The sequence below is a fragment of the Lucilia sericata genome, unplaced genomic scaffold, assembly GCF_015586225.1.
Source record: "Lucilia sericata isolate MDLA Ls3-8-SP2 unplaced genomic scaffold, ASM1558622v1 Contig000448F_arrow, whole genome shotgun sequence".
NCBI lineage: Eukaryota > Metazoa > Arthropoda > Insecta > Diptera > Calliphoridae > Lucilia > Lucilia sericata.
This window is the reverse complement of record NW_023994463.1, coordinates 111718-139507: the sequence shown is the minus strand read 5'-3', so window position 1 is coordinate 139507 and position 27790 is coordinate 111718. Positions and strand designations below refer to the sequence as shown.

The 27790-nt window shown below is 31.1% G+C and overlaps 1 protein-coding gene across 1 annotated transcript; it reads left to right on the top strand.

Moving 5' to 3' along the window:
• Positions 1 to 27728, top strand: LOC119604983 (cuticle protein 16.5). The gene is made up of 5 exons (XM_037957921.1): positions 1 to 180; positions 16264 to 16504; positions 16859 to 17275; positions 25678 to 25750; positions 27238 to 27728. Exons 1-5 carry the CDS (start codon positions 169 to 171, stop codon positions 27302 to 27304), a joined length of 810 nt encoding a protein of 269 aa, XP_037813849.1. The 5' UTR covers positions 1 to 168; the 3' UTR covers positions 27305 to 27728.
• Positions 27729 to 27790: the final 62 nt, after the last annotated feature.

The following is a 27790-nucleotide window of genomic DNA, read 5'->3' as shown; positions in this document are numbered from 1 at the left end:
ACAAACCCAAAAGTATAAATAAAGTGCCAGAATTTCAAATTAAAACAGTTTATTTAACGTACTCCAAATAAAACGGTGCCAATTTTAGAAAAATTAAAAAACTTTAAGTTTTTATTTCTTTTTTTAACTAAGAAAACATTAAGTAAAAAAAACAACAATAAAATAAAAATGGCTTTCAAGGTGCGTAAAGAAGAAGTGTTTTCAAAATCCAAAGGATAAATTTAAAAGAAAAAACTAAAGAACAACAGTATTTTCAAATGAACCAAATCTCAGAACAATACTATTGAAAAAAGGACATTGTAAAGTTGAAAAATGTTTTGTGTTATGTGTGTTGAAAGGATTTTTATAAATGTGTGTGTTTGTGTTTCCTTAACCAAAAACAATTATAAAATGCTAAAAGGATTTCTTTTTCAGCTTTTTTCCGATTTCATTTTACTTTCTTCAGGTTTTTTAATTTAAAGTTTTCATCGATATAATTGAATTGTTGCGTTGAATGCTGTGCATAAGAAGAAAACTATATAGTTTTCCTTTTCAATATTTATTGCTTTTTTCATTTTCCTTTTTAGTCCTTTAACTACATAAATTAAAATGTTAAAAAAATTCAAAATTTTTATTTAAAAAGTTTAAATAAAATAAGGGATTTTATTTAACCAAGTTTTAATAAAATGCATAAAAATTTTTATTATATTGGTTTTAATATAAAAATACTAGAATACCCTGGGTGCTTCGCTACCCTAACCAAAATTACATGCATACAAAATTTTGATTACTTTTATAGAAAATTTTAATTGATTAAAAGCTTTTTTAATGTTTTTTACGTTTAGTTTTATTGAAATTTATCTCGTGAACAAATTCGCATTTGGTAAGCAAATAGTACTATAAAATAGCACTTAGAGATTATCATTCAATCAAATGTTTTTGAATTTGAAGAATGGAAAAATACCAAAAAGTCCCCACTTACAGATTATTATTCTGACAGGACCATGCCTGTTCAAATTTATGTTTGTAGGTTGAATATTTTTGAAAATTCAAAAGGTACCATTTGATAGATAAAAAGTACTAAAAAGTTATATCCTAAAGAATCTTATTCAATAAGGATTGTCTATGTTTAATAATCATGTGTTTTGGCTTCATATTATACAACATACAAAGAGTATAATTTTAAGAAAGAAAAAGTACCAAAAGTGTAATAAATTTTACCAAAAGTACTACATAATAAAAAGGTAGTACAATTTTCCGCCTTATCGCCTAGGAATACACTTTTTTGAAAATTAGGAGTTAATATATTCTGTGTTTAAACCTTTATAGCACAAATAAAGCTCAAACGATTCAAATCTGCATTCATTTGTTTCAGAAAAATTGTACCAAATAATTTACCCGAATTTGGTCCTATAGTACCAGAATTCCAAAATAATATACTAATAGCTAATTAACTAATTTTTTCAATTTTTATAAAAATTGACTCAATTAGTTTGAATAAGTTTCCCGTTTTACCCCTTTTTGGTACTTTTTTTCCCCAGTGAAATAGGAAATATTTTGTTTCAATAAATATTACAGAATTAGTATGTAAGTCGAAAAACTTTTCTTAATGTGCTAAAAAAAAGTACCAAAAATACAGTTTTCTCCCTTTTACACCCAAAAAGTACTGAATTTTAAAAAAAGTACGAAACAGGTATCTCATAATTTTCAAAGATGTATCTAAAATATTTACAAAAGTTTTATTATGATTATTAGTTAAAATGTTATAAAGGGCCAAAAAAAAGGTACCAAAATCACCTATGTTACACATTTTCACCCTTTAAAAGTACAAATTTCAAAAAAGTACTAGACACCCATCTGCTCATTTTAGGAGTAGTTACGGATGTGTTTAAAAAGTTTCTTGTATCAGTAATACTGTGTAAGATAATTAAGAAAACTTGTTTTACCCGTTTCCCCCTTTTTTACCCCTAAATGTACAAATTTATAGAAATCATTCCTTAGTGGATCTACGATCATTACGAAAATCGGCAGTGTCATTTAGACTTTTATAAAAGTTTTAACGATTTTTGGCGACATTCTAAAACATTTAACATAATTATGAGCTCAATAGCCCTATTCGGGGTGTACGGTTGTATAGATGGATTTTAACCTTCGTCCTTAAAGAGTATGTGACAAATTTCATTAAATTATCATGAAAATTTCAACCAGTAGCGTGTGCAATGTTTACATGGACACACAGACGGACAGATATACAGACAGATAGACAGACGGACAGACAGGCAGACAGACAGACAGACGGATAGACAGACTGACAGATAGACAACTTAAATCGACTCAGAAAGTGATTTTGAGCCGATTGTAGGGTTAAGACCAATATTTTTGGGTGTTACAAACATCAGCACAAACGCATAATACCCTCCCCACTATCTAGGGTATAAGAAAGGAACATTTGCTTCCCAACACATAAAGCAAAAAGTGCATTGAATTCCTATTAATGCAAATCAGCTTGAAATCAACATTAATTTTAATTAATTTTACATTTACTTCAAACATTCCATCATTTATATTATAAATGTTTTTGAGATTTAGTTTTTTACTTAATTTTTTTTTGCGTTAGTCAGCTAGCACCCCTTACCATTTAACTTTGTCTGATTACTTTAACATTTGGGTCGAGTTCGAGGGGAAAAGGGAAAAATAGAGTTTGTTTTCTCAGCAAACAGCAGGTATTAGAGCAAAATAAGAAGAAAAAAACTAACTAAAAAGTTATTTAACATGCTGAGCATTACTAAAAGAAAAACTTGGGAAATAGTACAACAACAACAACAACAAACTGTCTAAAAAGTTAAACTGGACTCAGGAAGCAGCTATTTTTGTTAAAGAGCTAAAGATAAATATTATGATTATTTCATGTGCTATATAAACTTAAGTTCAAAATCCAGGATATAGAAAATTTTTAACTGTAATTAAAAAAAAAAACTAACTTTACAGCTCATTTATCATTGTTTAAACAACGTTACCGGCCTTTTAAAACATCAAACACTTTGTCAGTAGAGTGTTTTGCAAACATAAACTCAAGAACATTTTAAACAACAAGTTAAAACAAGGAAAAAGTTCATATAGTTACTTACTTTTTTTGTTTATTTTCTTAGTTTTTTTTTCATACAATGTTTTACAACACATTCGTCGTCCTTTGCTTCAGTTGCAAAGGACCTGTTTGAGTCCTGTTGTTTCTTCATCAGCAGCGACACCAGCTGCTTCAAATACTGCATTGTGCTGCATTTTATATAAGGGAAGAAGGGATTGGTAAAACAAAATCATGCTGAAAATAAATGTAGTAAATAGCATTACAAGATGTGCTACTTTTCCCTTTTTAAAAAGTTTTTCCTTTTTTTTTCTTATTCTACCATTTTTGTCGTCAATATCAAAGAAGTTGCTACAGACAGCAGGAAAACAAGAATTTTAAGAAATATGTATATAAATTTAAACGTGAATTTTAACAATCTATTTGTAAGTCTGTTTGTTCGTTCATTCATTACAAGAGCATTAAGGGACAAAAAGGGGAAAAATCAAAAACTACCAGTTGGGAAACGTAAACGTACCAGAAAGTTTTCTTTTATAGATTTTCATTCAATCAGAATGGTTTAATAGAACTGAATTTAATAGCAGAATCTTATATCAATAATTCCGAAAATCAAAAAGTACCACTTGTATGATGAAAAAGTACCAGAAACTGCACTTTTATAAATATTTAGGGTTCGATTTTATAAAAGATTCAAAAAGTACCAGTTGAAGAACAAAAAGTACTGAAATATTCACTCTTTCAGTTTTTCATCCTATAAGTTTGATTACATGTTTTTAGGTTCAATATTGCAGAAAACCCAAAAAGTACCCGTTGAAGAAGGAAATAGTACCAAAGTTTTCTACGGATTTTCATTCACCAGGACTCTGAATTATTAATTATACTCTATACCATTATAGTGGGGGGTGGTTGTTATGCGTTCGTGCTGATGTTTGTAACACTCAAAAATATTGGTCCTACACCCACCTTAAAGTATCACTTTCTGAGTCGATTTAGCTATGTCCGTCCGTCTGTCTGACTGTCTGTCTATCTGCCTGTCTGTCTGTGTGTCCATGAAAACCTTGTGCGAACGTTACAGGTGAAAATTTTCGAGATAATTCGATGAAATTTGGGACGAAGAATGAAGCCTATTTAAAATGGATCAAAACTGTCTACTATTTCTCCTGACTGACTATCTGTCCGTCCGTCTGTGTGACCATGTAAACCTTGTGCGCACTCTATAGGTCACAATTTTCAAGATGATTTGATGAAATGTAACACATACTCTTCTTTAGACCAAAGAACGAAGGCTATTGAAAATAGTTAAAATCGGTCCGTTATTTTGTATAGCCCCCATACAACCGTACTCCCCGAGCTCATAAATATGTTAAATGTATCACTTCAAAAATCGGCAAAACTTAGTTTTATATAAGTCTTAATGATACTGCTGATTTTCGTAATGATCGGGCCTCATTTGACCCCATCACCCATACAAAGTCCCCTTCAGAAACTGACTTGATGGTCAAAATTCACTTATAAACACTAATATCACGATGATATTCTACCTAAATAACTGATGTAGACGTAAATCTCTCTCTATCAAAATTTATAAGGATGGGACCATATTAACCCCCTGTCCCCATATAACCCCTCCCTTTTTTGTCACAAAATTGTTAAAATATTTCTAGCTTGTTTTATATTTCAGACAGGCATGACTTTTCTTCTTAAAATCACAAAAATATATGAAATAATTTTAATACCCGGTCAAAGCCGGGTACAAGAAGTTAGTTTTTTTATAAGTTAAAATTTGGAACAGTTTTCTTTACTGTTGAAAGTATGTAGTTATATTTCGTTTTATTTTTCTTTTATTACTTTTTACTTTTATTTTTCTTTCTTAAGTCGCAGTTTGTCTTTTTGTTTAGAGGTCAATAAGTATTTATGCTGCACAGGGGATTATGAGGGAAAAATGTGATTTTGAAGTAAGATTAAAGAAGTTTAAGTGTTACATTCGTATACCACGAATTTTAGAAACCTTTCATTTGAAACTTTTCAGAAAAAAATTTTAGAAACAATAAGATATTATAGAAGAACAAATAAAGAAATCTTTATGAACTAGCGAAATAAATAGTTTTTTTGCTCTCCTGAAAACTGGCGTCATTTAAGATAGAGATTTTAGAATATAATCCCTTGATATCCCATAAATATGAACAATATCTTCTATATACATATATAAAAATGAATGTGTGTTTGTTTGGACAGGTAAACGGCTGGGCCAATTTTTGTGAAATATTCACAATCTCTTCCTGCATATCTGAAAGGAACTATAGGCTACTTTTTACGTCAAAATTTTAAGTGAACGACGTGCCACGCCCACATGCAAAATAAGCATAACTCAGAAGCTGCAAGAGCTACATTCCTCAGATTTTGTATGGACAACTTTGATAACCATATGAATACATGAGGATAAAATGCGGAGCTTAGCTATAGTGGACGTGGCATCTCCCATATTAAGAAAATCCTAAATTAGTATAGCTAAGAAAATATAACAGCTAAAGTCCACATTTTTCTCGGAGCCACTTTAGTATCAACATTAATATTTAGGACAAAACATGGACGAACTAGAAATAGGGGGCGTGGCACCTTCCATATGAATTAAATACTAAAATTCGTTTATCTGGGAAACTATTGTAGATAAAATCTTAAAATTTTGCACAAAGACCTTTAGAATCCATGAGTATATTTAGGAGAAAAAAAGGGCGGACTTTCATAAAGGGGTCTTGTCAACTCCCTTACGGATTGAATACAAAAATTCGTATATCTGAGAAACTATTAGAGCTAAATTTTTTAATTTAAAAATTTCGCATTAACTACTGTGACATCCATGTGTACATTTGGGTAATAATTTGGTGCACTAGATTTGCGTGGTACCTCCCACATAAAATAAATTTAATAATTCGTTTATCAAGGAAAATATTGAAGCTAGAATCTTTAAATATTGTACGAAGAAGACAAGAGGTCCTGACACCTCACATATGAATTAAGTACACAAATTCTTATAACTGGGAAACTATTAGAACTATAATCTTAAGTTCTGCATGAAAAACTCTGACACTCATTTGAACATTTGTGTAATAATTAGGCGGACTTTAAATAGGGCTTTGCCACCTCCCATATGAATTAAATATAAAAATTCGTATATTTGGGAAACTGTTAGAGCTACAGTCTTCAAAATTCGTAAAGTGGGGTTTTTATTTACGTATATTGACTTAAGGGTAGCAAAGCACACTGGGTGTATTTAGTTACTGTATAAATTACAAACACAATGACAAACTTATATAGCCTTACCACTATAATGTAGGGTATAACCCTATTTAGATTTCATTTTAATATTTCGTGGCATAATGGAAAATTGTTACATTTTGAGTGACCCTTATTCTAAATTGTATTTATTACAGTAACTAACCAGCAGAAGAACTGTGTCAATTTTAGTCAATTTTCCAAAAAAGGGATTTAATTTGAATATAAAAAAAATTATTAACCTGCGCATAGCCGAAACCTAATTTTTAATAAATAATCACTTCAGTAGGCAGTCGTACTGACAACAGCACTGCTTAGTTATTTTACTGTAGGTCAAACAAGGGTTTTCACACAGAAAAACTAGTTTCAAAATAAAGTACTTACTTATCTGATTATATAAGTCATTATAAGAGTACTTAAAAGTAAGTGGTTATGTAAGTATAAGTCATTACCGAGTTTTTGCTGAGTTACGCTAAATAGGTAAAATATGCTTTAAAGAATTCGAAATGTACCTTAATATGCTATTAAAATGAAATCATGCAAATTCCTTAGTGATATCTTAAAACTTTGTCCCATAGTACCACACCCTACTGTACACTACTTACTACTTACAGGAAAGAAAACCTAAGCATAAAAGCTATTCATTTTCTATGAATGTTTTAGCTGTTGCTGCTGCTTTTGAATTTTCGATTAACATTAAGCAAATAAGGTTAAAACTTTTTTTGTTCCTCTATAAATGCATTTGCAGCAAAGTAATCTTGATTGACATTGTGCGCTGTAAATAATAATGGAATTGCAATTCAATGTTGCAATACTAATACGCAGTGTGGCAGCTATTGAATACAATAAACCATAAACACAGTTTTTATTTATAATAAATTATTTAACTTTTTTTTTTGTTAAAAAAAACTAAACCATACATAATAAAATATTTACACACAACATGTTTTATTTTGTTGCCATTAAGTAGAAAAAAAAAAAAAAACAATTAAGAAGTTATAGTCGGGCGAGACCGACCATATAATACCCTACACCAGTTATAAACAAATGTGACATAATAAAGCATTTAAGTTGAATTGTACCTTGTCTCGGATATACTTTAGTCATTTTTGGTTTAATAAAATTGTGTACATTTAAGTCATATTTCGAAGGGGACTTTGTATAGGGGCTAGGGCCAAATGAGGCCCTATCATCAAAAAATTCATCAGGGTCATGAAGGCTAGTATAGAACTTGGTTTTATCGAGATACGAGTATATTGAACACAATTATGAAGCCCTACTGCGGGTTCATTGTATGGGGGCTAGGTGAAATAATGGACCGATCATAACCATTTTCAATAGGCTTCACTGAGACAATAGAAGATCAGGTGCCAAATTTCTTTGAATTACAAATTTCTTTGAAAAATGCGACCTGTAGTTTGATAACAAGGTTTACATGGACGGACAGACAGACAGACAGACAGACAGACAGACAGACAGACAGACAGACGGACGGACCGACTGACAGACGTACGGACATAGCTAAATCGACTCAGAAAATGATTCTAAGCCGATTGGTATACTTTAAGGTGAATATAACACCAATATTATTGTGCATTACAAACATCCGCACAAACCCAATATACCCTCCCCACTGAAATGGTGTAGGGTATAAATAGTCAATGTTTTAATTGTTTTGGTATTTCATGTTTTACCATACGAATAAAATAACAAACCAAACGACATCATGCATTTAAAATTTATTAAACAATGAAGAAAAAAAATGTGAATTAATCTAACCAAGTTGTTTGGGTTTTATTATTTTCTGTAAAGGTTAACAATTTAATTTAATTCTATTGAATGTTGCAATTTAAAAATCAAAAACATAGAGTGACCAGATGGTGTGAGAAAAAAAAAATCGATAACACAATTCGTGCGAAACACTATTAAGGAAAAATTTGGGGGAAAAGTTTGAATTTAAATTCAATATTTTATTTGAAGGATGTTTTTAAGAAATGTAAGTTAATTTTTGAATAGTCTGGCCACCTCATAACAGAGTTTATAATTCACAAAACATATTTTTTTCTTTTATCTCAGTCGGTTTTTTGTCCGCTTTAAAATAATTTAATAAAAAAAGTTTAATGCTTTTTTAGTGGTTAAATTGTTAAGTATCGTTAATGCGGATAATTCATATTAAATATAATTAAGCTTTTAATAAACTATTTAAATGTTATTTAAAAAGTTCCTTGAAAAGTAAAGTTGTGAAAAGGTTAGTTACAAGAGTGACATTTATTATAACACAAAGTTTAAAACAACACAAATAAGTATGTATAGTGGGACATGGCCAACAATAAGATACCCTAAACCAGTGATTTTTAGTTTTAGTATGTGCTAGAGTTAGTAAGTGCTAAATTTCATCAATCTTGATAATTGCGACCTGTAGCGTGCACACAAGGTTTACTTGCACAGACAGACGGACAGACAGACAGACAGACAGACAGACGAACGGACGGACAGATATAGTTAAATTGACTCACTATACACCCACTATAGCGGTGTAGGGTGTAAAAATATTTTAAATAGAATGTAAACCATTATCTTAACTATTTTCAATAGCCTTTGTCCCTAGGACAATCGAAGATCAAGGTTTACAAGGAATGACGGATAGACGGAAAGACGGACATAGTTAAAATGACTTAGAAATTGATTCTGAGCCGATTGGCTCGGCATCAATCGCTGCTGGAAGGAATTCTGACACCTTCTAACAATAATATACTCATATGGTTAGTACAAGACTGAGGGCAGAAGGTCCTTTCGACGATTTCAAGAAATTCTTATTTTTTTTAGTTCTGTAAAACAATTTTCTTCCGTTTAAATGTTATAAAACCAATTTTTAACTATTAAACGTTTAAACTTTTAATTTTCAAATAGTATTTACATTATAAAAATATTTTATTTTTTCTGCACTTTTTGTTTAAACTACTTTGACACTACTATTGCTAACATTAGTTTTATTTCAATTTCAATAAAATGCACTTAAAACAAGTGGCAGTTTAGATTGTGTGTCTATAACACATTCATTCAAACTATAATACACTTCAAAAGGACTAAGGATAGAATAAAAAGAAAACACTAAGGATATCAACTAGTGTTTGTTTAGGAAAAAAATATGGTTTTAACATAATGGTAGCTATTAGAAATAATGCTGGTACTGCTATTGCCTGACACATTTCTCAACACTTGTTCTTTTTTCATCACCTTTTATGTCAATTGCAGGTCATCTACATTTAAGTGTTTGTGGAAATTAGTTTTTTCAATGGAATTTTTTTCACATAGGGACTTAACTTTAGTTATATTTGAAGTTTTCTTTTTGTCTATGGAGTTAGTTTTAGTTAGTAAAAGTATAGTAAACTTAAAAAAGTTATCAAAATTTAATGAAAACATATCGAGTGACTATATTCAATAGTTTCTATCTTAAATAACATAAGTTTTCAGAAGAACAAAAATAGTTTTTGCTAGTTGGTAAAGAATTGTTTCTAAAATGTTTCATAAATGTTTCCTTTTATACCCTACACCACTATAGTGGGAATTGTATTATGCGTTTGTGCTGATGTTTGTACCACCCAAAAACATTGGTCCTACACTCATCTTAAAGTATACCAATTGGCTCAGACTCACTTTCTGAGTCGATTAAGCTACGTCCGTCTGTCTGTCTGTCCGTCCATCTGTGTGTCCATGTAAACCTTGTGCGATGTTACAGGTCGAAATTTTCGAGATAATTCGATGAAATTTGACACATACTGTATATAGCCAAGGACTTAAAGTATCTTAAAGTATAACAATAGGCTCAGAATCACATAATGAGTCCGTCCATCTGTCTGTCCGTCCATCTGTGTGTCGATGTAAACCTTGTGCGAACGTTACTGGTCGAAATTTTCGAAATAATTCGATGAAATTTGGCACATACTGTACATAGTCAAGGACGAAGCCTATTGAAAATGGTTTAAATCGGTCCATTATTTCGCCTAGCCCCCATATAACCGTACCCCCAATAGGGCTTTTGAGCTCATAATTATGTTAAACGTTCTAGGATGTCAAATCGGCAAAACTTAGTTTTATAAATGTCTAAATGACACTGCCGATTTTCGTAATGATCGGGCATCATTTGATCCTAGCGCCCATACAAACTCCCCTTCAGAATAAGACATGAATGTCAAAATTCACTTATAAACTAATAACACGATAAAATTCTGCATAAATAACTTTAATGTAGACGTAGATTACTCTACCGAAATTTTTTAGGATAGGCCCATATTTACCCTTACCCCCATATTAGTCCTCTTCAGAATAAGACATGAATGTCAAAATTCACTTATAAACACTAATAACACGATAAAATTCTTCAAAAATTACTTTGGTGTAGACGTAAATCACTCTACCGAAATTTTTTTAGGATAGGCCCATATTTACCCTTACCCCCATATTAGTCCTCTTGTAGAAAATCTCTTCTTTTTTTGTCAACAAAAAGTAAAATTATTCTGGAATTAAGGTAGAAAACAAACTAAATGCTTTATTAATTAAAAATTAATCCACATTTTTAACATACTACACTGGTGTAGGGTATCATAAGGTTGGCCATGTCCTACAATACATTCATACTTGTTTTAAGATAGAAAATTTTCAAAATGCTTTAAAATTGCGGATGCGGAATTGTTCGCTGAAAATCAATCTATTTTTCATGAGAACTAGAGATAGCGACTAATGAATATCGTTATAGATTTTAGAACAAAATTTTACTTTGAAAAAACATAATGGGGGTTAGCTGTTGTTTATCTCGTAAATTATTTCAAAATTTTCCAACATGAGGTGATAATGTTAAATAATTTTTCTCAATTACCATCATTATCTTATATTGGAAAAAAAAAAAAAACAAACTACAAGGTACTGACATATGGTCAACTCTATTGGTACTAAAATAACCCAGCTGTTCAGGGTTACAGTCCCTGAACTAGTGATTTTACCTAAAAACAACAACAACTGCAATAGATTAAAGTCAAATAACTTCATTTGTACAGTACAATTGTCTACACACTAGATTACCTGGAGATAGAAAAGTGTCTTTTGACTACACACTATATTAACCGAGACAGGATTTGAGTCAATCGAGCAGTTAGACATTTGTGTATATATTAATCTACTTGGAAAACTGCTGGGTTAGCCAGTTCAATTTCCCCTATTGATAGCCTACTTTTAGGCTCATTTTTATATGTTTACCCTTTTTTGTCTCAAATGACTGGAAATAATCACATTTTCACAAACTGTTAACAAATTTGTATCTATTAAACACATGTTGGCTATATAAAAACCATATTTTTTGTCATTTGTACTTTCACAAATACATCCATATGTAGAATGTATTTTCATTGATTTCATTTTGTATCCCTTTATTTAATATTTCAACATTTTTTCACAAAATGTTTTGAGTTTGAAAAAGTTCCATACACGTTGTTGAAGTGTGTCGTTGCGATTAACTGTCTACATGTTGTTTTATTTTTTTGCATCATCAAAAATTTACTACTTTTATAACGATATTCTGTTTATGTCCTATTTGTGTGTGTCGATTTTTTTGGTGGCAGCTGCAATTTATTAATTTGAAGGACATATAAGCAAAATCAAGAAAAATATATAGAAGTTAAATGAAATTATCATGTTTATATGGAAAATTTTTTTGTGAAATTGAGCTTTCATAAGTGGGGTTCGAAAACTTAAGGTTTCTAGTATATCTAGGTTAACAAAAGTGTAAACAAGGTTAATAGATCAAGTTGAGCCGCAATGTTTATAAACATCTTTAGAAACTATTTAAAACTATTTTGATTACATGATATTTATAAACAAAGTTTATTTAACTATGTTTATAAACAATGTTTACAAACAAATTTTATTCAATATTTATCAGTTTCCTGGACGTATTTCCTGAGAATTTTCCAATCAGTGTTCGTGAGGGATGTTATATCCATTATAATATCACTCCCCAGATATTTGGATCTAATTTCGGCGAATGTCTGACAATGGCAGAGAAAGTGCTTCAGAGTTTCACTGTCCTCTCTACATGTTCTATATTCGTTAGAATCCGCATGTCCAATTTTGTATAACTGTGCCCGTAATCCTGTGTGTCCACTCAGAATACGTACCATCATACTAACCTCAGACTTAATCGTCTTGCTCTCGTTCACCCCATAGGATCTTTGTAGTTCTACCCACCGTTTCAATATTTCAAGATAACTTCATTCCTCATTGCGTCAAATGGTTATGCCTCCGTCAGGTTAACTACCTTGAAGCGTTTACATTCGCTCTTTCGTTGCCGACTACTACCGAGTGGCCTGGTGCCAATATGATGTAAACCTTACATCTAGAAGAGTATACGGTTAGAGCTTCTTACAATCCAATACGTCCTTAGATTTAACATCTGATATCGCCCTAATTGCCTTCTGGCTGTTGGTAAATATGTTAAGCCCTGTAGGCGCCATATTTATTCTATCCAATTTACACATTCCGTTATTGCTCGGACTTCTTCTGCCTGAAAGCTAGTGTTGTTATTAGGTAAACAATGGGTCTTCAATATAGGCTCAATTTCTCCCCCAATTTAAAGCCATCCGTGTAGCAACGGATTCCTACCCTAATGTTCCGCCTGATCAAGACATTCTATCTGGGATTAGTGTTTCCAATTTTCCGGTTTATTCTGCATATGGTGAACGGGAACGTCCGATGATTGTGTATAGCCTTCCAATGTGTCCAGTATACATTGATGACGTGTCTTATAATCGCTTTTGGCCAGTTCGCCTAAAGTTATGAACCATTGGCTTGTCAGTGTCGCCGTATATCTTATATATGTTTCAATGAGCCTCAATTGACGTTGTACTCATGGCACCATGGCACTCCCTGTAGTAATTTGATATTGTACTTTTTGTCCAAAGAAGTCTACCAGTTTAATGAAGCATAAGTTAGAATCGTTGTAATTACACTTTTATAAAACCAATGTATTATGTATATTAGAAGTATTACGACATCGTCTGCATAGCAGACAGGTCTAAGTCCTTTCTGGGCTAGGGTCCTTAGGAGACTATTAAGCGTGGTTAACCAGCGAAATACCACTTTCTTGATATGATTATCGTGGTAGTTCACTGTGCGTGAACAGTCAAGTAGAGTAGAGGGGATTTTTAAATCTTGCATCTTGATCCAATTGCTGAGCACCCGGTCAACATTAAACTGGTCTAAGGATTGGATAATATTATCAGTGTGCACGTTATTGAAGAATCCTTCGATGTCAATGCATACCGCTTGTGTATATAAGTAGTTTGCTATCGAAGGATTCACCTACATATATAATGGACAACTGCGTTTAATGCAGTTTCCACCGATCGTCCCTTTACATAAGGGACGGAAAACTCATTGGTCGATAGGACTTAGGTGTCGCATAACTAGGTTTTTCTGGTTTGGGTATATGTCAATTTAAAGCATAAAGATGTGCAGAAACCAGTCCCGCATCCATCAGCAAAAATGGAAAATTCCATCCGCTCCTGCAGCTTTATTACATATTTAATGTTCCTGATTGCAAGAATAGTTAATGTATTACTAGAGATATACATACCACCTTAATGATTAGAAAACTTAGGTATACTTTAATCAAGACTTTTTCCATTATTATTTTCTTAATATTTAATAATTACGTTATTTTGTTTTCCCTTTCTCTTATAAAAGAAAGAAAACTTGAACTTTTGCTTTAATAAATAATTTCTTGAAAAACAAAAACGTTCAATAATTTTGTTTATGACATGATAACATAAGGCAGACATTGTCTGTATTGCAGACTCTAAGTTCTGATTATTTTAATATTTTGTTTTTACATACGTAATTTATCAAAAAATTGCTAAAACTTTTGTCTTCAATTTTATTACCAACTTATTGAGGCATGATGATATATATACGCAAATTTAATGATAAACAAGTAAGAACTCATAGTTGGACATGGCCGACCATATAATGCCCTACACCAGTGATTATGTTAAAAATATTGATTATTTTTTTTATAATAAAGTATTGAATTTCATTTTTACCTTAATTCAGAAATATTTTAACAATTTGTTGACAAAAAAAGGTATTTTATAAATGAAGGGTTATATGGGGGCAGGGGGCTAATATGGTCCTATCCTTAAAATAAATTTTGGTAGAGGGATTTACGTCTACATTAGTTATTTATGCAGAATATTATCATGATATTAGTGTTTAAAAGTGAATTTTGACAAGGGAAAGGGACTTTGTATGGGCGATAGGGTCAAATGAGGCCCGTAAACTAAGTTTTAACGATTTTTGAAGTGATACAAGAACATTTAACATAACATATTTTTACTCAGAAAGTGATTCTGAGCCTAGTGGTATACTTTAAGATGGATGTAGGACCAATATTTATGGGTGTTACAAACATCAGCACAAACGCATAATACCATCCCCACTATAGTAATATTTAAACACCATAGTGATGATTATGATTTTTAATAATTGAAAATGACTTTTAGCAGAAAATTAATTAATTTATATTTATAAAAACTTATTTACTTTAAGACAGCCAAGTAAGTTTTTAATTTTCAAAAAGAAGAAATGTTTTTATCTTAATTAGTTTATATTAAATTTGAATTTATGTATGTATATATGTTATGCTCATTAAATGTAAAAGATAAACTTTTTTCTGATCCCTCTGTACAAACCACAAGGGATAGTTAGATAACATAATAGGATTTTGTTAAAATGTGCGCCTAAAAAGAAGCCATGATATATTTTTAAGCAGACTAACTAAAAGTATGCTTTACTTTTCATAACATTAAATGGATAAACAGTTTTTAAAACTTTAGCATACTTAAGGCTGTGGGAGTAGTTTTTTAAATGCGAAATTAACTCTTTTCTCTAGCAGAATAAAGCTGAACAAAAAATCCCTAAAACTATACTAAATTATTTTTAGCTGCTGTATGCGTGTTTACAGTTTTTCTGGCCGCCTAAATCTCTACTTATAAATGTTTTTGTTAGTTTAGCTGACTGCCAAAATATTCTCCAACAGAAAAACAAAAATCGTAGCCATAATCTTTTTTTTTTTTGCTGCTGTGTGTCTTCTTTGCAATCCCATGTATTGCTGAATTCTCACGTTTCTTTAGACACTAAGCGGAAATTAAGCATTTCATTTGCTGCATTTTAATGCCAACAAATATCATGTTTTTCAGCCATAGTTTTTCTTGGCCAGTTTTATAGCCATACTGATGTGATGTGTTCTGTAACTGTCTGCTGCAGTTGTAGTTGCCTTTGTTCGTTCTTTCCATTCGTTTGCAACTAGTAAAAGTTTTATTGTTTTAGCATTTAAAATAGCGCCTAACAACAGACTGCAATTATTTTAAGATTTATAACTCAGTAAAGAATTAACTTGGCTTAAGATTTTGATATTAAATGCCTAGTATAAAAGAAAACTAAGGCAAGAAAGAAGATTATTATTCACATAATGTCTACATGATGGATTTTTTAAGTAGTGGGAGTCATTGGCTCTTAATGTTTAATATAGACAATATTTTATTGCTGTCAAAGTGTTCAACAATTGAGATTTTATACCTGTCTGCAGCAATAAAAAATTTATGAGTTTTTCTTTAAAGATAAAGTGCCAAAAATTGCTTGCATGTGTGAAAAAAATAAGCTGTTAAAAGAAAAAGATTTAAATTTGAAGAAAAAACTAAAGCGGAAATTGCTGGAATTTTCTTATTTAAATATCTAAAAGAAATATTTTAATATGGCTCCCTAAAATATGCTACATATTTTTCCAACAGTAGACTCCTTAATACATACTTTACTTTATTAAATTTCTAGTTTTAAAACTGTTTAATATTTCAAATTCTTTTCAATTCTTCTCCTTTCAGATTGTATTTGTTTTGGCTGCTTTCCTTGCCTGCGCTTATGCTAAACCTGGTGGTCCAGCTGCCTACTCAATTTCCGCCCCCAGTATTGATCATGCTTCAGTAGGTCAATCACAAGAGCATACCGTTAAGGGTCATTATGGTCAATCCTCACAGTCGGAATACTCAAGTGCAGTTAAAACCGCACACTCACAATCTCATGTACAACGCTCCAGCATTAGCAATGATGCTGCTATTGCTCCCGGTAAGTATTTGGATTTAAAAGAAAAACCCCTTAAACATAAAATATCCTATAAAATCCTTTAGCAATATGAAAACAAAATATTATATAAAATAATTATAACTTCAGCACCATTTTGTACATAAAAATATTGCACAGTAATATTTGTTATATATCTATCCCATTTTGCCCGATTTCCTAAACATATTTTTGAAACAAACTTTAATCCACTAAAAACTTAAACAAGTCCTTCCTTTCCATTATCTACAAACGGTGTAAAAAGCCTGATCATTTTTGTATTGTGAAATCGTATTTGAAATTAACCATTTGTATATAATCTAACCCCATAAATATATCAAAAAATATATAAAACTGAAGGTCATGTAGTTGCTGCTGCACCTGCCGTTCTCAGTCATGGTCCCGCCTTAATTGGTCATTCTGCACCAGCTCTCTCACATGGTTATTCTTATGCTGCTGCCGCTCCTGCCTTATCTCATGGTTATTCTTATGCTGCTGCTGCGCCTGCCATTTCTCATGGTATTTCTTATGCCGCTCCCGCTCTTTCACATGGTGTTTCTTATGCTGCTGCTGCGCCTGCCGTTTCACATGGCATTTCTTATGCGGCTGCTGCTCCCGCCATCTCACATGGCTATTCTTATGCTGCTGCCGCTCCTGCCATTTCACATGGCATTTCTTATGCAGCACCCGCTCTGTCACATGGCTTGTATTCGCATGGCATCTCACATGGTTATGCCGCACCTGCTGCCATCAAATATACTTCAGCACCCTCAATTGGTAGGTTAACAACAACAAAAGGATAGGTAATCTAGATTTTAAGTGCTTTTAATGCTTTCATAGAATTTGCACAGATAATTGTTCTGTAGTCAAAACTATTTGCACCCATAATTATTTAGTCTATTAACATTAGTTTAAGGATCTTAGTTAAACTATTGCATCAATATTAAAAATGTATCAAATTTTATACACATATTTTATACATATTTTTTAATAGCGCAGATTACATCCCTTTAGGATGTAAATAATACCCTATATATATTGTTACTTATATTTTTGAATTCAAGAAAATCAGTTCGGTCTTGAATTAGAATTTCCTTTTAACGTTTTCTCTCGACAATCCGTTGAAAGCCTATGATCGCTTAAAAATTTGCTTTTGTAGATTGATCATTGTTGCTTTATTATTTTTCATTTAAAAATATTACTATAAAATACAACTGAGGATACATTAGTGATCGAGATCTATAATTCCGATCTTGAAAGCGGAAGAACAGATTCATCACGTCATATAGACTAGACTAGAAACTAGAAGACTATAGACTAGACTATAGACTAGACTATAGACTAGACTATAGACTAGACTATAGACTAGACAATAGACTATCTTCTATATATATAAAAATGAATGTGTGTTTGTTTGTATGTTTATATGTTTGTATGTTTGAACGTTATAGACTACTAAACGGCTGAACCGATTTTATTCAAATTCACAGCGTATTCCTGTATATCTGGAATAGGTAATAGGCTACTTTTTATTTTGAAATTCCAAGTGGGCGAGGAGCCACGCCTATATAAAGAAAATATTAAATCCGTATATTTTAGATAATATAATAGTTAGAGTCCTCAAATTTTGTCGGAGGAACTTGAGTGTTAATATAATTATCTAGGACAAAAAGTAGGCGGACTATCATTAGGGGGCGTGGCGCCTCCCATATAAATTAAATACAAAAATACGTTTATCTTGGAAACTATTACAGTTAGAATCTTCAAATTTTGCACGAAAATCTTTAACATCCATCTAAACATTTTGGGTAATAAATTGGCGGACTACCCATGAGGGGAGCGGCACCTCTCATATTAATTAAAGACAAAAATTCGTTTATCTGGAAAACTAATGGAACTAAATTCATCAAATTTCGCACGAAGAACTTAAATATTCATCTGAACATTTTGGGGAAAAAAAGCGGACTTTCATCTGGGGGGTCTTGAAGCTCCCACATGAATCAAATAGAAAAATTCGTATATGTGAGAAACTTTAAGAGCTAGAATCTTCAAATTTTTCATGGAGAACTTTGAAATTCATGTGAACACTTAGAGCATAACGGGACTTTCAATGGGTGGCTTGGCACAACATATATGAATTAAATAAAAAATTTCGTGCATCTTGGAAACTCTTATATTATTAATTTTTTTTATAGATAGATAGAAATTGGCGATAGATAGAAACTGGCGAACTTGCAATAATTTGCTTGACATCTTTATATAATAAATCTGGTATTTATTATACATATTCCTTTTAGGGTAGCAAAGCACACTGGTTATAGCTAGTAGACTATAAACTATAAAGTATAGACTAGACTATAGACTAGACTATAGACTAGACTATAGACTAAACTATAGACTAGACTTAGACTAATAGACTAGACTATAGACTAGACTATAGACTAGACTATAGACTAGACTATAGACTAGACCTATAGACTAGACTATAGACTAGACTATAGACTAGACTATAGACTAGACTATAGACTAGACTATAGACTAGACTAAGACTAGACTATAGACTAGACTATAGACTAGACTAATAGACTAGACTATAGACTAGACTATAGACTAGACTATAGACTAGACGATAGACTAGACTAACTATAGACTAGACTATAGACTAGACTAGACTATAGACTAGACTAGACATAGACTATAGACTATAGACTATAGACTATAGACTAGACTAGACTATAGACTAGACTAGACTAACGAGACTATAGACTAGACTAGACTAACTAGACTATGACTACTAGACTAGACGAGACTAGAGACTAGACTAGAGACTAGACTAGAGACTAGACTATAGACTAGACTATAGACTAGATATAGACTAACTAAAGCTAGACGAAAGCTAGAACTATAAGCCTAGAACTATAGACTAGAACTATAGGACAGCTATGACTAGACTATAGACTAGACTATAGACTAGACTATAGACTAGACTAGACTAGACTATAGACTAGACTATAGACTAGACTATAGACTAGACTATAGACTAGACTATAGACTAGACTATAGACTAGACTATAGACTAGACTATAGACTAGACTATAGACTAGACTATAGACTAGACTATAGACTAGACTATAGACTAGACTATAGACTAGACTATAGACTAGACTATAGACTAGACTATAGACTAGACTATAGACTAGACTATAGACTAGACTATAGACTAGACTATAGACTAGACTATAGACTAGACTATAGACTAGACTATAGACTAGACTATAGACTAGACTATAGACTAGACTATAGACTAGACTATAGACTAGACTATAGACTAGACTATAGACTAGACTATAGACTAGACTATAGACTAGACTATAGACTAGACTAGACTATAGACTAGACTATAGACTAGACTATAGACTAGACTATAGACTAGACTATAGACTAGACTATAGACTAGACTATAGACTAGACTATAGACTAGACTATAGACTAGACTATAGACTAGACTATAGACTAGACTATAGACTAGACTATAGACTAGACTATAGACTAGACTATAGACTAGACTATAGACTAGACTATAGACTAGACTATAGACTAGACTATAGACTAGACTATAGACTAGACTATAGACTAGACTATAGACTAGACTATAGACTAGACTATAGACTAGACTATAGACTAGTCTAGCTAGTCCAAAGACTGGACAATAGACTGGCACATGCATCACTTTCTTGGATTTTCTTTATTTTTTTCAATAAGATTTCAATATCTTCCCAAGTATGGCTAGTTTAGAACATAAAATTATTGACCAATAAGCTCAAGTTTTAAATTCAAATGTTGTTTAAATGTTTCCTTTTAAAAAATCCCTTCAACCTACATCGAATTATAACATATCACAAACATCGTTACCAATTAATTGGTAAATCTTCGTAAGAAAATATTGCATGCAATTTGCTTTTTTGCAGACACTATTATTCAGTTATAATTGTCAATAACAATTTGATTTTTCCTTACATTTACAATCAAATGAGATTTTGCATATGCGTTACATTAGCATTTTAGCCAATCAACTAGAAATGTTTTGCAACACCAACAATGAAGTAAATGTCAATCTCCCAGACACCTACACTTATTCAAGAATAAAATATCGTCATCATCATTAGCATTACAATCTTAAGAAAAGCAATTCTATAGCTGTACAAGAAGAAGAAGAAAGAAAATTTATAACGAGCTTTGCGAAAAGGACTAACAATATTCATAAATATGTATGTTTTTAGTTAATATCAGTGGAGGAGTTATTGCTATTGTTACCATCATTGAGAATCATTGTTGTTTGTTTGTTGTTTATTTATTAGTAGAAAGATGCATTAATGACATTTCGGCCATATTGAATGAAAGGATATGCAGACATTTATATGCGCGCGTTGTGGTGTATGTGTATGTGTGCGTCACTGTCTGTGTGTGATTGATGTCCTTTATTTTGTTGCTGCTGTCAGTTATCTTTAGTTCGTTTGATATGACAACAATGCATTTCGCATAAAATAGCATTGTTGTCATTGTTGTAGTTGTAAACATGGCAATAGACATGTTGTTTGCTTTTCCTTGTTGTTGTTGCAAAATGATTGATTAATTTTTAGTCAGAGTTGGGAAGTATTCACTGATATATGTGTGTGTGTGTACTTAAATACATATACAGAATTTTGTTTAAGCAATTGACAACAGCCCTATAATGATCTCGCAGTATGCTAATTGTTTCAGTATCGAAATCTCTTATAAGTGTCTTTAGAGTAGCATTTTCCCATATGTTTGGGAATGCTGGGCTAGTTGTTTTCAAAACACACTTGACAGCTGATTGGCTCTCAATTTGCTTTATCATTTTTTCTTGGAAAACATTTAACAACGATGACTTTAACTAATCATAATGTTTTTTATACCCTTCACTTTCGTTTGTTTGTTTGTAAGTTTGTCATTGCGTTTGTAATTTCTACAAAATTTACATACTACCGATAAAAGGATTTATTGTTAATAACTTCCTCGCGAATATCGGTTTTACCACAAAATTTTGGCCAATCTAATGTCAATAGAAATTCTATAACTAAGTGAATCCTGGATCGGTCCACAATAGCAAATAGCTCCCATATAAAGAGCACTTACGAAAATCAATTAAACGAATATAATTCATTAAAAAATCATCATATCAGGACAATATTTAACACTAAAGATTTGTGTAAATACATTAAGTATTGAACGAAATTTTTTCCGGGTCGACCCATAATAGGTCAAATCTTTTACATAAAGTTATTTTCAGAAAATGACATAATCATTAAAAACTTTTGAATTAATAATTTTATCACCAATTCGTTACGAATGTATTTTGTATCATTGTGTCAAATTTTTTTCGGATCGACCCATAATTGGTCCCATATGTGGTCCTCTTCTCAAAATTCCTTCATCGTAAATATGTAACTCATCATTTAACAATGATATTGATATATAATTGCACAGGAATATGTTTTATATTTATATTTTCCTGATCGGTCCATAGCTCCCATATAAGAACCACTTTATATATATGCAAACCTTTTTCTGGACCCCTTTTTCTGGATCGGTCCACTATTTGTTTGTTATTAAGTACAAAAATTTATTAATGTAGATTTCTATAAATATTCGGGGTGTTAATAAAAAACTAGCTTGTACTTGAAGGGTATTTAAGACCTACACCACTATGCTGGGGTGGGTATTATGCGTTTGTGTTGATGTTTGTAACACCAAAAAAATTATTGGTCCTGCACCTACTTTCGTCCGTCTATTTATCCATCCGTCCGTCCATCTATCCGTCTCTCTGTGTATGTCCATGTCAACCTTGTGCGCATATAAAAAGCGAATGGGAATTGTAAAGTAAAACCCTTCTTTATTATATCGCATTTAGACATTTTTTACCGAATTTTACAAATTTAAAGTACAAAGCTTTTGGGTTATGACAATTTGTCAGTTTTAATTTGATATGACTTCTTTCGTTTTTTATTTCTACTTGCACTTCAATTATTATGAGGTAAAAAGTCAAAATCATTAACCTTATTCCAGATAAACACACATACACAGAAACCCATTAAAGTAATACATTCAAGTGTGTTTGTATGTGCATTAGAGGGGAGAATTTAAAATATTTTTTTAATATTCAGAATTTTGAAAAGTTTTGAGAAAAATTATGATAAATACGGATACAATTTTGACTTAAATACTCTTATAATCTTTATAATCTTTCACCAGCTTTAGAAATAAAGTTGCAATAGAATTAAAGTGAAAATTAACCCTCTGGTGAGCTTAGAACCAAAATGGTCCGAATGAATATTTAAATTAATTGTTGAAACAAAGCTTAGAAAAAGTTTAACTTTTAAATCGTGTTAAAATTTTTTAATCGAGACTTTTTTGAAGCTTAAAGTGTAATAAAAAAAGCAATTTGGAAATTACTTTCAAATTTTTAAGATTAACTCCACCCTAATATTTATGTAGGGCTTTCTTCACTTATCATTTGTCTTTCAATAATTATTTGTCACACTAAAAGTGGCTGCTCATCAGTGATTTTATCGCTTACAGATTCCTGGTATATTATTTTTTATCGCGCTACTCCATTTATGCTATTTTTCCAATTCATCTCGCTTATCATCAGTCGCTCATATCAATTTCAAGTTTATATTAATTTCACAGGAAAATGGCTGGCAAAAAGTTTAATCATCAATCAAATTATCAGCGACTTTAATGTATGAGTCTTTATGAAAGTGAATACCCAATAAACAAAAGAAGATCAATGCTTATTTTTTTCAGTAACCTTAAATCTCGAAGTTATCTTCTACTTATATTGAGGTTTATGTTAGAACCGATTGATTCAGACTCACTTTCTGAGTCCGCCGGCCATATAATTCAAAAGTTTGAGTTTTCTATTTGAGTGGTGTAGAAACAAAAGCAGTAAACTCCATTTTAACCATGACTTTAACTAAAAGCTTTGAATTAAATTTTCGAGCAAACTTCTCTATGAATTTTTTTACTCAATTTGAAAAATACTAAAATGGAGATTGCTGCCTTTGTTTCTTTACCTCTCAAACTAAACAAAAATTCTCTTTAATTAGTTTCTCACTTTTCGAGAAAACTTCTCTATGATTTATTTTACTCAATTTGAAAAATACTAAAATGGAGATTGCTGCCTTTGTTTCTTTACCTCTCAAACTAAGCAAAAATTCTCTTTAATTAGTTTCTCTTTTACACTAGAGAGTTAAAAGCTTGAGTTTCAAATTATTCCCAAAATGAGCGTTCATATTATAAAATTTTGAGAAAAGCTAATTTTAATTTAAATATTCATGTTTGTTGGGTTCTTTTACAATTATGATTGTATATCCGTGTGAGTTTCTGTCTCCTGTTTTTTTTACACGTTAGACATTTACAGGATTTTGTTTCTTTTCATGTTTTCGCTTTTTTCATGAATATATTGATTAAGGATAATTATGTGTCTCTTATTTACCACCATCATAAATTGTACATATAATGCTCGAACGTTTAAATAAATGAATTGGAATAATAATGTAAAATTGGGTCATTAAATATTAAAGTTGTAAGAGAAAAACTGTTGTATTTTATTAAAGTGATGTGAATATATTAAAAAATTAAAGTGTTAAATTTAATACATTTTCCAGTTCTTGCTAAATTTTTTAGTTAAATTTTAATTTATGTGTATAACTACAATAAGAATGTATGTTACATCAAATCCGAAGAAATACACCTAGCTCTTCATCAGGCCCGTTGTGTGCTACCTTAACAGTGCCTCAAGTGGAAATCGAACTCCCGACCTCCGGCCTAACAGACAAGAATACTAACCACTAACCTAATGGAGGCAACGCACAATGAAATTGTAATATAAAAATTTCTTTGCAAAAACCTATAAAATTCAAGGAATTGGGAAATTAAAAAAAAAAAAATTTTAGAACAGATATCGTCAGTTAGTGATAAATGAGCTCTCTCTCTTTGTCTTTTTCATATGTAAGCATACGTACGTAAGAAAGCGATATAGCTCTTTATCGTTGTCAGTAGAATTTTTTAAATATTTTCTTTGTCTTTGTTCTATTTTTAATTAGTGATAAATGAGCTCTCTCTCTCTCTCTCTCTCGTTGTCTTTTTCATATGTAAGCACACGTATGTGAGTAAGCATGAAAGCTCTTCACCTTTCTCAGTTTTAAAACCACTAGCTATAGTAAAGCAGTGATAAACTAAGTATGAATGTTTGAGCTCTCACACAAGAGAACAAAAAAGCTAAAAAAAAACAGAACCCCTCAGCTGTTCTAAAGAGAAATTTTAAAATTTAGTTTGGTTTAACTACAAAGTTATATAACAAATGATTACATGCTAGCTTACCAATAATAGGTAGAGTAAACAATTGACTTGTATGCTGTATAAAACGTGTGTAATTTTAATTATATATTATATAAGAAATGAAACAGCTGAAGATGTTATTCTTCAATTATACAAGTGTATTTTCAAGGGTCTTTTATTATTTTATTATCTTTTTACTCTTTGTGCAATCTAGTTGATTTCGCAAAAGGTTTTTTATTCATAATTTTTAGGGAAAATGCTTTCTTTCAATTGAAACACTTAATAAGTTGTTTTAAATTGTTGCACGAGCAAAAAATTAGTTTACATAAAAACAGAAAAGAATAAGGATAATAAAAAACGAAATTAATGGAAAAGTTGTCCTTGAAAAATGTTGAAACTTAAACGAATATTGGCATTTCTTTAAAGATCATAAAATTTCTATGAATTTCGAAATGTTATTATATAAACATGATAAATTTATTTAAGAACATCAAGAGGATCATTTCTCTTTTCCCTTTAGGATACAAAATAGACTTAAGAAGAGTTTGCTGCAGAGCAACTAATAAAGTTTTTGCTTTATTAGCTAAGATCGGTTAGTTTCGAAAACAACGATCAATCTACATCTGATCGTTGTTTTCGAAACTAACCAATCTTAGCTGAAATCAATTTTCTTATTAAATTTCCATCATTTCCAAAGCCAGTGGGATCTTTAAGATCAATTTAAGAAAAAATTGATTTACATAACTTTTATCAAATGTATTTTAACATTATCAAGTTCTTATTTTTAATATTTTCAACCTTAAACTTCTTTTCAGCTCATGGTGCCATCTTAGCTGGTCATGGTTTGGGATTGGCTCCAGCCCACTATGCTGCCCCTGCTCTCGTTAAGTAAGTATTAAAAAAGGAATGCAAAAGAAACCGAGAAGAAAGTGAACACCGATATACTACACGATTAATCACGGACTTGTGATCATAAATAGGCTTATTCTTGAATTAAAAAACGATTAATACAAGAATAAGTGTTTTTGGAAAGTTGTACACCTTGAACCCATTAGGACCGATTGAAACAGTTTTCAAAATGCATAAAAATAAACCATTTATGAAAAAATGTTTACTTACTTGGGAAAAAGGATTTACCTCGTGAAAACAAAGTAAAAGGAGCGTTATCTCTCGCGAAAGAACTTCATTCGAGGCAAATAAATTCTTCAGTTTATCGTGAATATTTCTTTTTTTTGCGTGAGATTAAATAATACATCTCGCGAGAGCTATTTTAATGTAAAGAGCGGAAAATAGGTATCGTCCATGAAACGAATAAAAATTAATATTTCGTGAGTTTTATAATATTGTTCATAAAGTAATTTAATGCAAAATAAATTCTTGTTGCGTGTCGAGAGTAAAAATTAATATTTTGTGAATTTTATAATACTGTACATAAAGTAATTAATAGAAAGAAAAACTGTTCTTCGTCATATAACCAGTTTTCGCTCACATATTTTTGTATATGATTTGAGTCAACGTTGTGTCCATTATGATTTCTCTCGTGAGCGAAATTAAAAAAAATCGATAAATATCTTTCGTGAAGCGAACATAAAACTAGTTTCCGTGAACACATTTTGGTGTATGAGTTGTATTCATGCTCTGTTCATTATAATTTCTCTCGTGAGCAAAATTAACAAATCGATAGATATCTTTCGTGAAGCGAACATAAAAAAGTTAAGAGTTGAAATAAAATTAGTTTCCAATATTTCTCATCAATTTAAATAATAAATCTCTCGAGAAATATTTTATTTTAAAGAGCAGAAAATAAAAGTTGTTCATGAAACGAGTAAGAATGAATAATTCCTGAATTTTATAATATTGTAAATAAAATCATGTAAATAAAGCCATAAAACCGGTTTGTGCTCGCCATAAAACCGTTTTCAGCTCACACGTTCGCGAGCGAAATTTAAAAACACAAAATGTTCTCTCGTGAAGCGAACATAAAATATTAAAGAGTTGAAATAAAAATATAAAAATCTCGTGAAAATCAGTTTTATAACGAGAGAAATGAATGAATTTGTACTCACGAATGCAAAATTTTCTTACTCTGGATTTCGAGTCAAACGAAACATTACACGTGGTTATTGCAAATAGGCACGCAGACACATTATAACCTCTCCTTTAGCTTAGGATATATAAAAAGAAAAAAAAAAAAAAAACAACAAACACTCTCCATAAAATGTTTACCTTTAGTTTTTACTTTGTAAAATATTAAAACATGTTTTAAACAATTTTCCCTTTTTTTATATTTATACTGCTGATTTATGTAAAGAATGTTTAAGTAAAGAATGTTTAAAAAAAAGAAACTGTTTCAACTTATTTTACTTCCTTTACAGAGCTGTAGCTGCTCCAGCTTTAGTGCATACATCCGTTGCCGGTCATGGTGTCCATTACGGTTACTAAACACTTTCAACGCGTTACAGGGAAAAAAGAAGAAAAATAATAAGATAAGAGAAGTAAAGAGAGCAAAGAAAAAAAAACATGAAAACTATGATGATATTGCAGAACTTCCGAATAGCTTGCCCCAAACCAACCCAAACGAAAACAAACTAAACACCAACCCAGAACCTTGTTATTTTATGTATTGAATAACTTTCATACTTTCCATCTTTTTTCTTTTACCTTTAAATACTCTTAAAATTAAAGTTAAAGAGAAAAAAAGAAAGAAATATGAAAAATATTTATTTTCTGTAAATATTTAATTTACTTTTGTTGCTTTAATGTGAAGTAAGAAAGAACTCTATATCGAAGGATTTACACACTAAAATATAACAAAAAAAAAAAAACACAAACACTTTAAAAAGGGGAGAAGAGAGCAAAAAATTTAGTATTAAAACTAAACATCTTTTTATGATTCCTTTTTTCCGAAATTTTGTTATAAAACTTTTA

Bases quoted from the DNA above. Each gene is read 5' to 3' on its own strand.
- LOC119604983 (XM_037957921.1), top strand. The intron at 16,505-16,858 runs GTAAGTATTTGG...ATAAAACTGAAG, and splicing joins TGATGCTGCTATTGCTCCCG to GTCATGTAGTTGCTGCTGCA. The intron at 25,751-27,237 runs GTAAGTATTAAA...CTTCCTTTACAG, and splicing joins GCTGCCCCTGCTCTCGTTAA to AGCTGTAGCTGCTCCAGCTT.